Genomic DNA, 15,231 nt, shown 5'->3' with positions numbered 1-15,231 from the left:
GAAGTTGTAGGAATACAGAATTTTAAGCATGTTTTTTTAATGCTAAGTATGTATATGTGTACAAATTTATTGTGTATCAAGAGTGGTTGTCCTTTAGTCACAGCATAGGACAGAGGAGTCAGGCAATGTGACTCGTGTCACATCTTTGTCATAAGCTGCTCTGTCATTTTGAATGAAGTAATTTAATTTTTAACCACATATTTTGAGATCCTCTGTTTAGATGCTTTCAGAGACTCCAGGTGTGAGTACTAACAGGTAACGTATGTCCCTCTTTAAATTAATCCATATCTTGACATTTTTCTCTCCAGTGCCAATATGAACTAAAAATCCATCCTTACACATAACAGAGTTGCCATTAGGCCCTCTGGCCGGACTGCCACTAGCTAGTGTCACTTTGCCTAGGTTAAGCCATCTCTTGCTAGGAGTTAGGAGTTGTCTGTGTGTTTCTGTTGCTAGGGCCTGTTTAGTCGGCGGAAAGAGGACCCTTCTTTACCCACACAGGTTCCCCTGCAATACAATGAGCTGAAAGTGGCACTGGAGAAGGAGAAGGCTCGTTCTGCTGAGCTGGAGGAGGCTCTACAGAAAACACGCATTGAACTCAGATCTGCTCGTGAAGAAGGTAGGGGTTAACAGAAAAGGTGAATCTGGAAGGAGGCACACATTCTTGGTCTGAAAATGTGCCTTTAATTGTGTGCCACTCTAGCAATAATTAAACAACAAATGTTATTACCACTGCTGTGATGTTACAATAAAGGTACACTTGATTCTGTGGGCTGTAACTGCAGACTGGTCACACAGAGCCCTGCTAGGAACCAGAGTGCCACGTTGGTCACATTAACCAGGGACATTTGTCTTGTCTGTAGCTGCTCATCGGAAAATATCCGACCACCCTCACCCCTCCACGCCGGCCACGGCCAGGCAGCAGATCATCATGTCTGCCATAGTGCGCTCCCCAGAGCACCAGCCCACGCCCATCAGCCTGCTGGCCCCACCCTCCAGCCGCCGGAAGGAATCCTCCACACCTGAGGGTAGGCTCCTGCTCAGCTCCTCTTCTTCTCCCTCTGCCAGTGCCATCTCTTTATATTGATTTTGTTTTCACCCTGCTGATGCTCTCTGTCCCTTGCAGAGTACAGCCGGCGCCTGAAGGAGCGGATGCACCACAACATCCCCCATCGCTTCAACGTGGGGCTCAACATGAGGGCCACCAAGTGCGCCGTGTGCCTGGACACCGTGCACTTCGGCAGGCAGGCCTCCAAGTGTCTGGGTAAGGACAAAGCTCAGCACAGCTCGGGGGGGAAGGCATCATCTCGGAAGGTTGCGGTTTATTGCAGCCCCTATTCACGTGAAAAGTCTCTGTTTCGGCCCGCACGTTCGAAGAATGAGTCAGGGCTCTTCATTTCTTGGTCTCAAGGTTGTTTATTGTATCTTATCTATAAAAAATTTTCTCCTGCCCAGCCGAGGTCCGTCCATCAGGACAGTTCCAGGCACGCTGCCTGCCCCCAGGGTGGTGTTATGTCTTTATACTAAAAACTACCTATACAATGTTTACAATTCCTTTCCAATACCTATCACCTGTGTTAGACAGTGAGCTTCTACTCTAAACCAATCCAAAAGTGCCAACATCAAAGCAGAAGATGGAGGTAGAGAAGAAGAAAGGCTGGACATGCCCAAGTTCCTCCATTTTGTCCCCAAATCCTCTATTCTAAAAACCCCAAAATCTACTTTTTCACCTAGTGATAATTTTACTATTACACTACTTTAACTTCTGTGGCTTTCAGGTCTTCATACAAAGCTGGTAATTTGCTCCACGGGTCATAATCAAACCCACAGGTGTTCTGGGCTGTGTGCCAGGGTCTCTGAGCCCCCTGGCAGGGGTCCCAGCAACTCTGTACTCCCAGAGGGATGTCCTGAGTTCTGACACTCACCTATCTAGAGCAGGGAAAGAAATGACAGCGTGAAGACTCTGAAACTACTTGGTGCAAACATTGAGAAAACATCATGGTTTGGAGTGGAAGGGGAACCTTGGAGAAGCTGGGATTTGTGTGTTAGAAGTTGAGGCAGCTGTGTCATGATTGTTTTTTTTTTTTTGTCATTTAACAGAAGTTTTTCCCTGTCCTCTTGTCAGAATGCCAGGTGATGTGTCACCCAAAATGCTCAACTTGCTTGCCAGCTACTTGTGGGCTGCCAGCAGAATATGCCACACACTTCTCGGAAGCGTTCTGCCGGGATAAGATGAATTCCCCTGGCCTGCAGCTGAAGGAGCCAAGCACCAGTCTGCGTCTGGAAGGGTGGATGAAAGTGCCAAGGTATAAACTGGACTCTTGGTGCCATGTCAGCTGCTGAAATATTTGGCCTGATATTACCTATTACCCTGGCTCTTACAATGAGATAATTGGTAAAGGCCTGTTACTGGGGTATTGCAATTACACCACTATAATTACAATTGCTACTGCTGAAATGTCTCTTTTATAGGAGTTGCATGCTTGCTTTATATAGAATCCAAGCAGAAAGTCCAACATGGCTTTGTGCTTATTTTCTTCAGGAATAATAAACGTGGGCAACAGGGCTGGGACAGGAAGTATATTGTCCTGGAAGGAACCAAAGTGCTCATTTATGATGCAGAAGCAAGAGAAGGTAACTTAGAATTTCTAGCAAGAACATATATTTTAATCTTCAGCTATTGTTTGGTGTGTTGAGAGGCTTAAAGATTATTATTGTTTCCTATAGCTGTACCAAATTTAACTAAATCTTCAGTGATAAGGCAACATTATTTTTTTTCTAGACTCTTAGCCATTTTATTGGCCGGCATGTCATAATAATCGAACTGTGAAAACATCCTGTGTGCATCCACTTCCTTTTGCTGTCACAGTTATTTTCTTGCTACCTGTTTGTCTGTTCCTAATCTGTCTCCCCATTCTCCTGCAGCTGGACAGAGGCCTCTGGAGGAATTTGAGCTCTGCCTTCCTGATGGTGATGTAACTGTTCATGGAGCTGTAGGAGCTACTGAGCTTACCAATACAGCAAAGACAGGTGAGAATCTTACATAGATGAGGTCAAATGGATTTCATCTGGCTTGCATCAGTTAGCCTTGTTTGGCTGAACAGAATTTTCTCCCTCGAGCTTTCATTGTGTAATGCTGTAATTTACCTCCATCTGAATTAGGGGAGTAGCTCAGCACTCCAGACCTAGTTACACCCAGGCTGTTGCTTCTGTTGTGGTAGAACTGTGGTTAATATAGTCATCAAGCCAAATGGAAGTAAATCTTAAGAGATTTGTAGCATAAACACTCGCTTTATTTAAATTTCTTCTCTATTAACTGTGATGTATCATAACTTCTGCCACCATTGTGCTCTGACCACAAAGCCATTAACTTAGAAATGCTGTGGGGTGTATACAGTCTCTTATTATGGAAAAATGTTGATGTGTTGATTTGTATGTACTGAAGAGAACTGATGGATAAGATTCTGTATGTCTTGACTGTTACATTAAAGGATACAGACTGTTAAAAACAAAGGTTTCCATAACCAGTTTTTACAGATTTTTCTTAATCAGTACAGGGAAAACTTTAGTCAAGTGGCTGGTTTTGGTTTGGTTTTGGTTTTTTTTTTTCCCCACAATGGAATTTCTTTCTCTTTTGAATAAAAGGCAAGAAATTATTTTTGTTGAGTTAAAGACAGCCTTGTATGTATGGATTGCATACATCCAGCTAATATTTAGGTGTAAGTAGCTAGCCTGTGCAGAACCTGTAAAGGAGAAACCAATGTGTAAATTGCCATGGTACGTCATGATAAATACAACTTCTCTCCAATGAGGCTGAAAGGTGTTGATTTTAAGTCCACTGACAATATTCCAAAAACTAATCTAAGTCTTATTCTATCTATATAACATCTCAGATGTGCCATATATCCTAAAATTGGAGTCTCATCCACACACCACTTGCTGGCCTGGTAGAACACTCTACCTGTTAGCACCCAGCTTCCCTGACAAACAGCGCTGGGTCACAGCACTGGAATCAATAGTGGCAGGTGGGAGAGTTTCCAGAGAAAAAGCTGAGGCTGATGCTGTGAGTATAAAAGTTTCATTTAATAATAAAATATTCTGGGAGGGAGCAGAGTTTTGAAAAATATTTTTTCGGTATTTGACATACTGAGGTTTAACTGAAGGTAAGTTATTGCTTCTGCCTTATGATTTGAGCACCAGGAGCCAGTTCACTGTGAGAATGCTGCTGTGTATTAAAATACTCTTCTTTAGACTTGGGGAGTGTAGTAAGAGAATCCCAAAATATCTCTGTAATTCCAGCAGAGGAAGGAAGAGCAGTTAGGACATTGTTTAAATCCAGTCTCATAAGGTACCACATAGAACAAGCAAACCTTAAAAGAAGCAAAAGCTCCCTCCCCTCCCATTCTTAGAGAGCCAGAGGTTTTATGTTTCTTGCTGGGGGGAGGTGTGTGTGGGTGTGTACTTTTTAGTTTAAGTTTTATCCCTAATAAGAGGTTATACAGATTTGTTTAGGTTTTGGATAGCCTTTCTCACACTGTTACCCTGATAATTCTATTTTCTGGCAAAGGGAGGTTGGATTCTGTGGCATTGCATAAGAGAATTAGCTCTGGAGGTAGGGAATATCTGACTGCAGGAAATACTCTTTTTTCCTCAGGCTCACATTTCTTTTGTATCTGAGAAAAAAACATGCTCCCACCAACATTTATACTTTTCTTTAATCCTTCCCCTTGGAAAATTCCGCTGCTCTGTTGTAGGAGGTTGGGGAAAATGGAAAGGATAGAGACAACAATAGGTTCTGCCTGAAGTTAGGATAATTCTGATCAGTTTGCCTTACTGTGTCTAAGGTAGATGAAAGTTTACTAATTCTTTTGTAGGAGGCATCCCTGCAACTTTTAGCTTTCTGAGAAAAAGAAATCTATGCCAATCTCTTTGCCTGTCTGAATGATGACCTTACATTGTTAAAATACTCACAGATAAAGAGATGAAGATTAACTCAACAAGAAAAAAATTATTTTTGTCATTTACAGAAACTGCTGGGGAACTCCCTGCTGAAGCTGGAGGGTGAAGACCGTTTGGATATCAATTGCACAATGCCCTTCAGTGACCAGGTAATGGTCCTGTGCACTTGGTTTTTCTCAGAAGTGGATAATTGATTCAGGGAAATGGTATCTTGATTGCAATATGTATAATTATGCACTTGTTTGTGGGTTTGATTTTTTCTCTTCATTGCTGAAGAGTATCACCCAAGCTGCTGTTGGAGCATTCCTTGTTCTCCTCATGTAGAGCTATTTTTCCCCTATTGTAGGTAGTGCTGGTGGGTGCAGAAGAAGGTCTCTATGCCCTGAATGTACTGAAGAATTCCTTAACGCACATCCCAGGAATGGGAGCTGTCTTCCAAATTCACCTCATCAAGGACCTGGAGAAGCTACTCATGATAGCAGGTACAGGGCTGTGCGTCCCCACTGGCCCTGCAGTGGTTCTGTGCTGCCAGGTCCTGCTTGCCTTTGGGTTTGTTCCAGGCTTTGGTCTGGTTTTTTATCAGCAAATTGGCAGGAATGCCTTGCTGTGGTTAACACAGTCCTGCCTGAGGCTGGCTGGTAAGGGATGATGTGAATGAGCACTCAGTTAAACCTTCACAAGAAACTGATTTCAGAGCTGGGGGAGGGAACAACCAGAGACAAAACATTTCCAGGTTAGAGGTCAGTTGTCATTTTAAGTTCAGTTTAAAAAGTGTTGAGCTAATCAGTGAACATCTCTTCCTAATTATTGCATAACCTTTTTAATGTAATTAACCATTTGAGGACCACTATGGGATCACTGGGGCATAGGGCCAACTCTTACCCTCTCTTGCCCTGTAACAAAGCTGGGACTCCTGTCATGATTTAAGATTTCTTTATGAAAGGAACACCAGCTTTAATCTCTCCATCTGTGGTTTTCCAGAGATAATCCTTCCCACACGGATGTAGGCATGCTGAACATTAGGCTGTATCTTCATCTGAAAGCCCAAATTATCAAGTGTCTATATGACATTTGCAGGGAACGAAAAACAAATTCTTTCCTGTTCTGCTAGTTTTGTGTTTTTTTCCTGGTAAGGGTTTAAGATGTCCATGGTTTGTTTGTGCCAGGGTAGTAGAGACCAAAGCAAATCTCACACATAATGAGAAAGCTGTGTTAGTCTGTCACTGGGCTTCTGAGAGGAACTGGCCTTGGGCTGTAATGCAATTCATTAGGGCAGTTCTTAGAAATCCCTTGCCAGTTCTGTTGGCACAGAGTGATTAAAACATCTTGTACTTGAAGAAGTTCTGAAGGGCAAAATAAAACTTCCTGGCTAATTTTGAATAATGTCTTAATGAGGCCACAATTACTGTGTTCTGCTAGACTTCAGCAACACTAATAATCCACACAGGGAATGGTTGTTCTCCTGGTGGATTTACTGCCTGTTGTAGGGTTGGGATTTTAGAAGTTTTCTGTTTCAGTTTGAATAGGAATAATATGGAATGAATTCTGCCTGTACCTTGTGACTGTTTCCACAGTAACAGCCTGTAACAATGAGCTGCTGCTTAGGTAAGACTTTTGTAGTGAATAGGGAGTTCTCCCTTGATGACATGCACCCTTTTTTTGTTTCCAGGAGAAGAAAGGGCTCTGTGTCTTGTTGATGTAAAGAAAGTGAAGCAGTCCCTAGCCCAGTCTCACCTCCCAGCCCAGCCTGATGTCTCACCAAATGTCTTTGAGGCTGTCAAAGGATGTCACCTTTTTGCTGCTGGCAAAGTAAGTCACAGCTCCCTCGTGCCCCCAGACCACCCCTGAGACTGCTCTGAGTTTAATATTAGCAAATCAGCATCTTTACTCCACTGGCAACACATCCAAGGTCTGTATTCTTGCTCTGAATATTTTTCTTCAAATAAGAGGAATTTATGGGCTGAAGAGAGGCTGAGCTGGAGACAGAATGGGGGATTTGCTGCTAATGTGGATCAATTCAGTCAGGATGCCATGGTGCTATAGCTTAAACTGCTAGACAGTAAGAAATCCAGCACAGCATGGTACTACTGCCTCTTCACTATTGACTACAGTTTTGAGAACTTTTGAGGTTTTTAATTAGTAAATTCTGTCCAGTCTTTGTTCTTGAATGTCATGCTTCCAGGCTAGAAAATTTCCTTAGGTGTTTGTGTCACTTTAATTTTAAATATTTACACAGACTACTGGTTTTAGTATGGAGCATTTAACCACAGCAAAAATTCTCATTAACAATAACTTCTGTGGACTACATTGGTAACAAACTGAGCACCACTCATTTCAAAGTGATGCTTAAGATAAGTTTCAGGGGTTAAAATGTAGACCTAACCTATTTCAATTTGTCAATCCCTTTTCTGTGCAAAACCTTCTCATATTTTATTAACGTCTTTCAAGCATAAAAGAAATTATAGAAGCCATTTAAATTCACGTTCTTTTTTGAGAATGTGAAGAGGCTTTTCATTATTTCATGAATTCACAATAATTACCCTATTAATAAAATGTACTTGCTTATCTCTGCAAAGTTCTTTTTGTGGCAAGAGGTTCTCAGATCCGTTTCACACGCTCAGCAATAGAATTTATTTTATTGCTGTCCTGAACTATGCTTTTTATCTTCCTTACAGGTTGAGAACAGTCTTTGTATCTGTGCAGCCATGCCCAATAAAGTGGTGGTTCTGCGATACAACGAGAGCTTGAGCAAGTTCTGTATCAGAAAGGTGAGTTTAGTAACTCCCTGCTGTACTTGAGGTTAATTCACATAGTGCTCTAAGCCTTTGCTTTGGAGCAAACATCTAAAACCTTTCTGTTAGCATGAGAAATTTTGTTTTCCAGCTAAAATGATAACAAATTGCACTGTGCACTGACTCAAAGTGGAGTAGGCAGCAATTTCCTTTAATAAGAGTTGGCATTTTTGGAGAGATGCAGAACAGAACTGTGATTTTTTGAGATATTGGGCTGAGCTGTAATCATACCCTCAGAGATCTCTCCTCAGGACAAAGAGTTTAAACACCAGCTGCCTTAAAACATCTGGCACCCAGAAACTCATGTTCTCTCCTATGCACAAATTAAAGGATGTTCAGCCAAACTACACCTCCCTGGGTGAAAGTCCCTGCAGGTGACTTTGCAGGCACCAGATCATTTTCCAGTGTGACTGAGGCTGCTGGAGGAAGCAGTGGGCACAGCCAAGCAGATCTGGCCTCCTCAGGAGGAAGGGCATGACTGACAGAGATCTGGGCACACCTGAATGTCTACAGCCCTGCAGCTGATACCAACTCTGCTCACAGCAGGGAACACTGAGGGTCTGCAGCCCTTCCTCTGACAAGGGCTTACATGCACAACATGCAAAGGCATATTTTAGAGGGCAGGTTTTCCTTATCTCCACTAATCCAGACAACTGAATTTAGATCCTAACAAGATGGCAGCAAGCCCAGAATATGCTTTTCTTTTCTGCCAACAAAATTTCCAGATAAAGTAGGATTTATGTAAGGAATCTTGTCCTCAGAAGATCTGGGAATCTGAGCATTGTGTCAGGCTAACCTGCAGAGTATCCCAGCTCTTCAGCCACAAGGCAGGTCCTGGTGGACAACATTTCTCTGTCATGTAAAAAGAAGGAAGGAAGGAAAATTGGCTGTGAACCTACAAGGCAGCTGCTCATTGCTGCTCCAGAAATCTGAGCTGCAGAGCAGAAGAATACCTTCCAGAACAGTGTATTCTTCCAAAAGGAAGAGAATCTCTCCAGAGGAGATTTGGTATGTGAGTCTACATTCAAGCATCACTTCCAACAAAACAAAACTTTCTTCTAGCAAGAGTTTTTGTTCACATGCTTTTGAGAGACTGCTAGGGTCTTTGAGGTTGCCACCTCTCCCTTTGTAAAGATAAATGTAGCAATATCCAACTTTCCAGACTCAGTGTTATCTGTAAGCTGGTACAGGGGACTAATATCTGTCCGTGCTCTCCTTTTTTCCAGGAGATTGAAACCTCTGAGCCTTGCAGCTGCATCCATTTGACCACTTACAGCATCATCATTGGAACCAACAAGTTCTATGAAATTGAGATGAAGCAGTACACACTGGAGGGTAGGAGATAATTCCTGAGAAATGCTCCAAGTGGCTCCACAGGTTCTTTTGTAGGGCTTTTCAAAAGCAGTTTTGAAAAAGGTTGGTGCAAATCAAAGTGTCTTTCTCCATTCCCTTTGCAGAGTTTTTGGATAAAAATGACCACACTTTGGCCTCTGCTGTGTTTGCTGCTTCCACCAACAGTTTCCCAGTCAGTATCATCCAAGTGAACCCAGCAGGGCAGAGGGAGGAGTATCTGCTCTGTTTCCATGGTAAGTGGTGGATGCTTGTGCAGGTGTTGCACTTATTCTGTTCTCTGAGCTGCAGTAGGTACCCAAATGCTGTTGAATTTTGGACAACCTGCTTTGGCTGTAAAATTCTCCATGCCTGGAGGATCAGTTTTTGCACAAGATTTCTGTGCCTGAGGGAAGGACTGCAGGCAGTGTGCTAAGTGCAAACAGGTTCTTGATTACCCTGATAAGATGTTCAGGGGCTCTCAGACTTGGGTTTTGTCTGGTTTCTGTGCTGACAGATAAGACTTTTTAACCTTCTGGTGATTAAATAAGAGAGGGTGTTATTTTTTTGTACAGCTGTTTCTGTTGCCCTCTTGTATACTGTCATGGGAATGCACAAACCTTCTGAAGCCCTCTAGCAGTAATTTTGGGTGAGTAATGGTCATCACCTGCCCAACTGTAGATTAAATAATGACCTTAGTTTAGCTGGAACAAAGAGACATGGAATCACAGCACCTTTTGGCCTGGCAGTATTCCTACATCCAACCAGTTCCATGGCATTTAGAGTAACTCATGGCAATCTGGGATTTGTAAGATGTCTCTGATAAAAAGCATGGGAACAACTGCCTTTGTCCCTTCAGAAATAAATGAATAAAACTCAGGCAGATGCTCATGACCTGATGTGGCTTCTCTTGGCAGAGTTTGGTGTCTTTGTGGATTCCTATGGAAGACGCAGTAGGACAGACGACCTGAAATGGAACCGCTTGCCCTTAGCTTTTGGTAGGTGTTGAGAGACAACCCCTTGCATTGTGGAGATTACTGAAACCAGGAAACATCCCTGTGGAATGGCTGCTCTGCACTCAGCCCTTCTGTCTCCTTTTCCCTTCCCAATTCTTCCAGAAACTATGGAGCTTTTTCCTACGATTTAAGCTTATTCTAAATCCAGATGGCAAACCCTCTGAAATATAAGCAATTTAAGGAAAACTAAACCGAAGTTCCATTTCCTTTTTGTTCCTGGTCTGACACTGGTTGAACTGGCTAGTGGAATTTTTAACAATGCTCTAAGTTTCTGAAATAGTGAAGAATATATGAGGGCAGCATGGCTCCCTCAGGCCTTTTGCACTGCTTAATGGGATTTTGTTCAGTTAATAGCCTGACTTTAATGCCTTTTTCATGATACTTTGGTTAGTAAAGTCCTTGAGATACAGTTTCAAAGCAACAATTCTTTAAACTTGCATCTCCCCCTATACTGATGGTGTCTGTGTCATTACATAAAATGTATTCCTTAGTTTTCCCACAGGGCTGTCAGCCTCTCTTGTGCTTGCTGTTGTGTTTTAGAAGTTTTTAATAGAGAATGTATTTTGTGTTTTTTCCTGCCTTTGCATTGCTCCTCCAGCCTACAGGGAGCCCTATCTGTTCGTGACCCACTTCAATTCCCTTGAAGTGATCGAGATTCAGGCACGAGCTTCTATAGGGTAAGTGGCTCTCTTTTAATCTCTTTGAACAGCCTGTTTTGCAGGAATATATGGACTTGCCAGGAAAAGGTACTGTGCTGCCTCTGTAAAAACTTTTTCCTGCAATTTTCCCCAGAACTCCGGCACGAGCCCACTTGGAGATCCCGAACCCGCGGTACCTGGGGCCTGCCATCTCCTCGGGGGCGATCTACTTGGCCTCCTCCTACCAGGACAAGCTAAGGGTGATCTGCTGTAAGGGCAACCTGGTGAAGGAGACCAACAATGAGCAGCAGCAGCCGCAGCACCACAGAGGCTCCTCTGCCACGCGCAGGTGCGGGGACATCGTGTGTCACGGTGACGGTGTCGGGGTGTTACAGTCCCTGCGTGCCTCAGGAGCAAACTTCCCTCCTGATGCTTTCCCTCTGGTGTGGTGGGGTGCCCTTGTTCTGTTCTTAGAGCCTGGTGACAGTTACTGTAATACTGGCATAGAGTTGCTAATGGCTTAACATCCACAAGGAAACAAACATCAGCTCTAGATGGGGATAATCTCCACAAATGCTTTGTGACCTTGTGCTGGTTTGCTTTGATGTTGTGATAGAGCTCTGGCTTCAAAGCTTTTTGAGCTCAGATACTGTTGATATGACACTAAACACAGCTTGGCTGTAACAAGATGTAAAGCAAGAGCCCCTTTCTATCAAATAATGGGTCTGCCTAAGGGAGATTAGTGCTGGGAAGTTGTGATGTGATATACAGGTAATTAAATACTCGGGCTGATGGTGCCACTGTGTGCACAGGAAACAGAAATTGAGGCTTGTAGTTCATCCCAGCCTGGCCTGAACATCCCTGAGCTACAGAAAATTGTGTGAAAACACATATATCAAATTTTAGTGTATTTTTATGTGGAAAAGCATATGGCTGGAGTGTATGAGAAGGTGTTGTGTACAGAACAGGCCAGAGAACATGACTTACACTGGCAATTCATTAAGGCACTTTGCCAGTGTGGCTCACGTGATGGATACTCCAGCTGCCAAAATACCTCTGCATTTTCCATCTTGCCTCAGGGAGGGGCTGATGCTCCTCACCCGAAGGGTGCTGGGGGAAAAGTTACATTTTTGCTAAAAGAAAATGTAACGGGAGGTTTTTGTCACTCAGCGGTTCGCATCAATTATTTTTGAATGACAGCAGCCCCAACAAGAGAGGCCCTCCCACGTACAACGAGCACATCACCAAGAGGGTGGCCTCCAGCCCAGGGCCCCCCGAAGGGCCCAGCCACCCCCGGGAGCCCAGCACCCCGCACCGGTACCGCGAGGGCCGCACGGAGCTGCGCAGGGACAAGTCCCCAGGGAGGCCCCTGGAGAGGGAGAAGTCCCCGGGGCGGCTGCTGAGCACCCGCAGGGAGCGCTCCCCGGGACGGCTCTTCGAGGACAGCGGCCGAGGCAGGGTGCCTGTGAGCGGGGCCAGAACTCCTCTTGCCCAAGTCAATAAGGTAAGGCAGGGGCCTGCAGGAATGTCTGTCCTCAGGGAAAGGCTTGTAGGTACTGCAGAAGGGCTGGGGGCACTGGAAAGCACAAGAGCAGATCAAAGCTCAGCCCCCTGCTCCGCAAAGTCTGTTGGGGCAGAGTCCACGTGGTGTCATGCACTGGCCCTGGGCTGGTTGTGGCACTATAGAAGCTGCTTGACACTAGAATGGGCTGAAAGCAAAGGTGCATTTAGTAGCAAGCGATGGAGGACTTGAAGGGGAATAATGTCTGGAGCAGGGAGCGTGGGAGCCTGCTGTGCTCAGAGTGGTGCTGGCAGTGCCTGCCCTTGTCAGTGTTTGTGGATGACAGGAGCCCTGGCTTTGTGGCAGCAGCAGGTGATGGATGTACTGCTCCCACCACCTCGTGCCTGGAAGAGAAGCACCTGTGACTTCTAACTTGTCCTTTTATTTCCCTGCCAGGTCTGGGACCAGTCTTCAGTGTAAGTCTCAGCTAGACAAAGTTACTCGTCTTGACCTGCAGGAAAAAAAGGAAATCTACTGAGTATATGCACTCCATCTGTCTGCAGCCCAGTTCCCAAACAGCATTCCTGGGCCAAAGCTCGCTCCGCAGCGGGAGCCGTGACGCTTTCCAAGACCGTTCGCAGCTCAGTTAATTTCTCTGCACTTTCCTGCACTCCTGTTTTTGCACTTTGTACTACTGTTACTCTTTCAAGCAGTTCATGAACTTTTTGTATCCACTTTAGTCCCTAGTAGTTCATCCAGGAAATGGGACTCGTGTCCTACCCCAGGTCATCACTGTGGTTAGCACCCCTTAACAGAGAGTTGGTCAAAGTTCTGAGATGTGCTGGGAGCCCCTGATGGCCTGGAAACAGAAGGGCCAAGGTGAGTGAGTCTTTCAATAGGAGCTGTGGTTGGATGTTCTCCACAGAACACATGAAAAATTTCTTCTGATTAGCCTGTTCACCTGCCACTTCTGAAAGTTATTTTGTTCTCACTAAAATCGCTTTAGAGCAGCTCTGATGGGGAGGGAAGAACCCTGCTTTAACCAAGCCCCCTGCCCGGCCCTGAGACAAAGTGCATTACCTATAAGCTACTGGGTTGTAAGACTTTATCCAGGTCTTCTGCATGACAGTTCACTGCATGCTGCTGCACCATCACTGGCTCTCTCCTTTTAGGTTGCTTTGCTGAGTAGTGTATTGTACCTCACTTGTAAATTAACTGAAACCTTTAGATTACGCTGCAAAATAGCCGTTAATTACTCTGGAAATTTGGCACCGAAGCGTTACCAAGCCTTATTCTATGACAAGAATCACAGTCACACTTGTGTTCTCCTCTCAGCACTGGACGTGGTCTCTTCAGCAATGAGTCCTGCCAGCCTCAGCTCCCCAGGGGGAGCAGCCCGGGCTGGCTCCTCCCGTGAGCTGTAGCTCGTGGTGCAATCAGATCCGGTGTCTTGGCACAGGACACCCCCAGGGAGCAGCTTTGGCAGTTGCTGACACACCTTCGCTTCCCCGTGTCTGACCTCGAGCCTTTTATTGCTTCCTATTCTCTTTTGCTGTGAACATGAAGCAGAGAGCAAATGATTTTCAAAGCAGGTTTTGACCATTCACTCTGCAATAGCAACATTCTAAGTGAACAACCATGTTCTTTACAACTGGAAAGAGCAAAACTGCATCCAATCTTCTTCCCTTGGCGCCACACTTAAACTTCTGCTAGTCCCTTGCAAGCCTGTGCTAACCTGTTCTAGAAACCCATCAAAATTCCAATGCCTTGTCAGTGTCCTTTGGCGAGTTTCATGAATATTGTATTCTGTTCTCTTGTCTGTTGGGTTATTTTCAGTCAGATGATTTGGCAGGAAATTTGCTGAAAGTTTTTGTCTCCTGGTCTGAATATTTTGAAAGGTCACTGAGATCAGTCTTTAAATCTTTGCATCTCATGGAAGATCTTCAAGACCTCAGAAATGGGCTTGTTGAGTCCTGAAAGTGTATATCTTGTGTCTTGTTCGTGAAATGCTTCCTGCTATAGAAATAGCTCAAAGGACTGTACATATTTACAAGAAACTTTATATTCGTAACAAAAGGGAATTGAATTGGTTTCTACTTTTTTATTGTAAACTGTGCGTTTTTCAACACTGGCTTTTTGTTTTACTGGTGGTTGTGGACAGCCATCCTCAGACACTGGAGGGGCCTCGCCTCAGTCCTCCTCGCTCCCATGAAGAAATATTGTAACATTAAATTGCAATTGAAGCTTGTTAGCATAAATGAGGTTTTAGGTCTCTAAAAGTACAGGATTTTTCTTCATTACCTTTTTATTATTGACAAGGGAGGGAACCAGAGGGACAGTTCAAAGCTCCACCGGGAAAGTATTGAACTTTGTTGTTGAACAATAACCAAATAAAACAAATAACTATCTTGACTGGCATGGTGAAATGACGGCTTCCTTCTCTCTGGAGTGCCCCTGCCCCTCCTGCCCCTTACCTGGCTCTGGGGCTGGGGAATCCTTGGTGTCACAGCTGACCCCAGAGCAAACCCTGGCAATATTCAGCATTTAATACTTTTCATTCCCTGAACAGTAGCATAAGTGGCTTCACAAACCCCAGGCATGTTCACGTGCACTAACCCAGGTGCATTTATCCAGGTGCTTCACTAGAGCAGCAGTCACTGCAAGCACCCACAGCTCAGTCCTGCCTCACCTGTGAGAGGGGCAGAGGTGAAGCACCTGTGAGTGTCTGGGAAAACAGTCTTGCCCTGGTAAATGACCCTACACACCTTGAGCTGGAGAAAAGGCATCTTAATTTACAAGAGTGTGCTCTAATGACAGGTTTGGGACTTATCCCAGCAATGTACTGGGAGCAAAGTGGAGGGAGGCAGTTCCTCATCCCACTGCTGTAAAATGCTGGTGCTTTAAGGCCTAATAGCTGCAACTTTAAAAAAAGACCATTCACAAATCCAGTCAGATTGAGTACAACCTGCAGTTACTGTACAGCTCAACTTACACCT

General features: G+C 44.5%; 1 protein-coding gene across 10 annotated transcripts in view; it reads left to right on the top strand.

Annotated features, from left to right (window-relative positions):
- CIT (citron rho-interacting serine/threonine kinase) overlaps positions 1 to 14,647 on the top strand; it is a 53,813-nt gene extending 39,166 nt beyond the window's left edge. For 6 of the 10 annotated variants that reach the window (XM_077187629.1, XM_077187626.1, XM_077187622.1 and 3 more), the window contains 18 exons: positions 457 to 619; positions 864 to 1,028; positions 1,127 to 1,264; positions 2,126 to 2,306; positions 2,543 to 2,634; positions 2,926 to 3,030; positions 3,894 to 4,063; positions 5,028 to 5,108; positions 5,306 to 5,441; positions 6,629 to 6,768; positions 7,635 to 7,727; positions 8,978 to 9,086; positions 9,209 to 9,337; positions 9,998 to 10,078; positions 10,695 to 10,773; positions 10,889 to 11,083; positions 11,905 to 12,238; positions 12,692 to 14,647. In XM_077187629.1, the coding sequence (XP_077043744.1) occupies positions 457 to 619; positions 864 to 1,028; positions 1,127 to 1,264; positions 2,126 to 2,306; positions 2,543 to 2,634; positions 2,926 to 3,030; positions 3,894 to 4,063; positions 5,028 to 5,108; positions 5,306 to 5,441; positions 6,629 to 6,768; positions 7,635 to 7,727; positions 8,978 to 9,086; positions 9,209 to 9,337; positions 9,998 to 10,078; positions 10,695 to 10,773; positions 10,889 to 11,083; positions 11,905 to 12,238; positions 12,692 to 12,715 (2,415 nt within the window). In that variant the 3' untranslated portion in view covers positions 12,716 to 14,647. Of the gene's footprint in view, positions 1 to 456; positions 620 to 863; positions 1,029 to 1,126; positions 1,265 to 2,125; positions 2,307 to 2,542; positions 2,635 to 2,925; positions 3,031 to 3,893; positions 4,109 to 5,027; positions 5,109 to 5,305; positions 5,442 to 6,628; positions 6,769 to 7,634; positions 7,728 to 8,977; positions 9,087 to 9,208; positions 9,338 to 9,997; positions 10,079 to 10,694; positions 10,774 to 10,888; positions 11,084 to 11,904; positions 12,239 to 12,691 lie in introns of all 10 variants that reach the window. The other 4 variants (XM_077187630.1, XM_077187625.1, XM_077187624.1 and 1 more) reach the window with 4 other exon arrangements.
- Positions 14,648 to 15,231: the final 584 nt, after the last annotated feature.

The sequence above is a fragment of the Agelaius phoeniceus genome, chromosome 18 (assembly GCF_051311805.1).
Source record: "Agelaius phoeniceus isolate bAgePho1 chromosome 18, bAgePho1.hap1, whole genome shotgun sequence".
Lineage (NCBI taxonomy): Eukaryota > Metazoa > Chordata > Aves > Passeriformes > Icteridae > Agelaius > Agelaius phoeniceus.
Note: the sequence above shows the minus strand (reverse complement) of the source record. Positions and strands in the feature narration are given on the sequence as shown.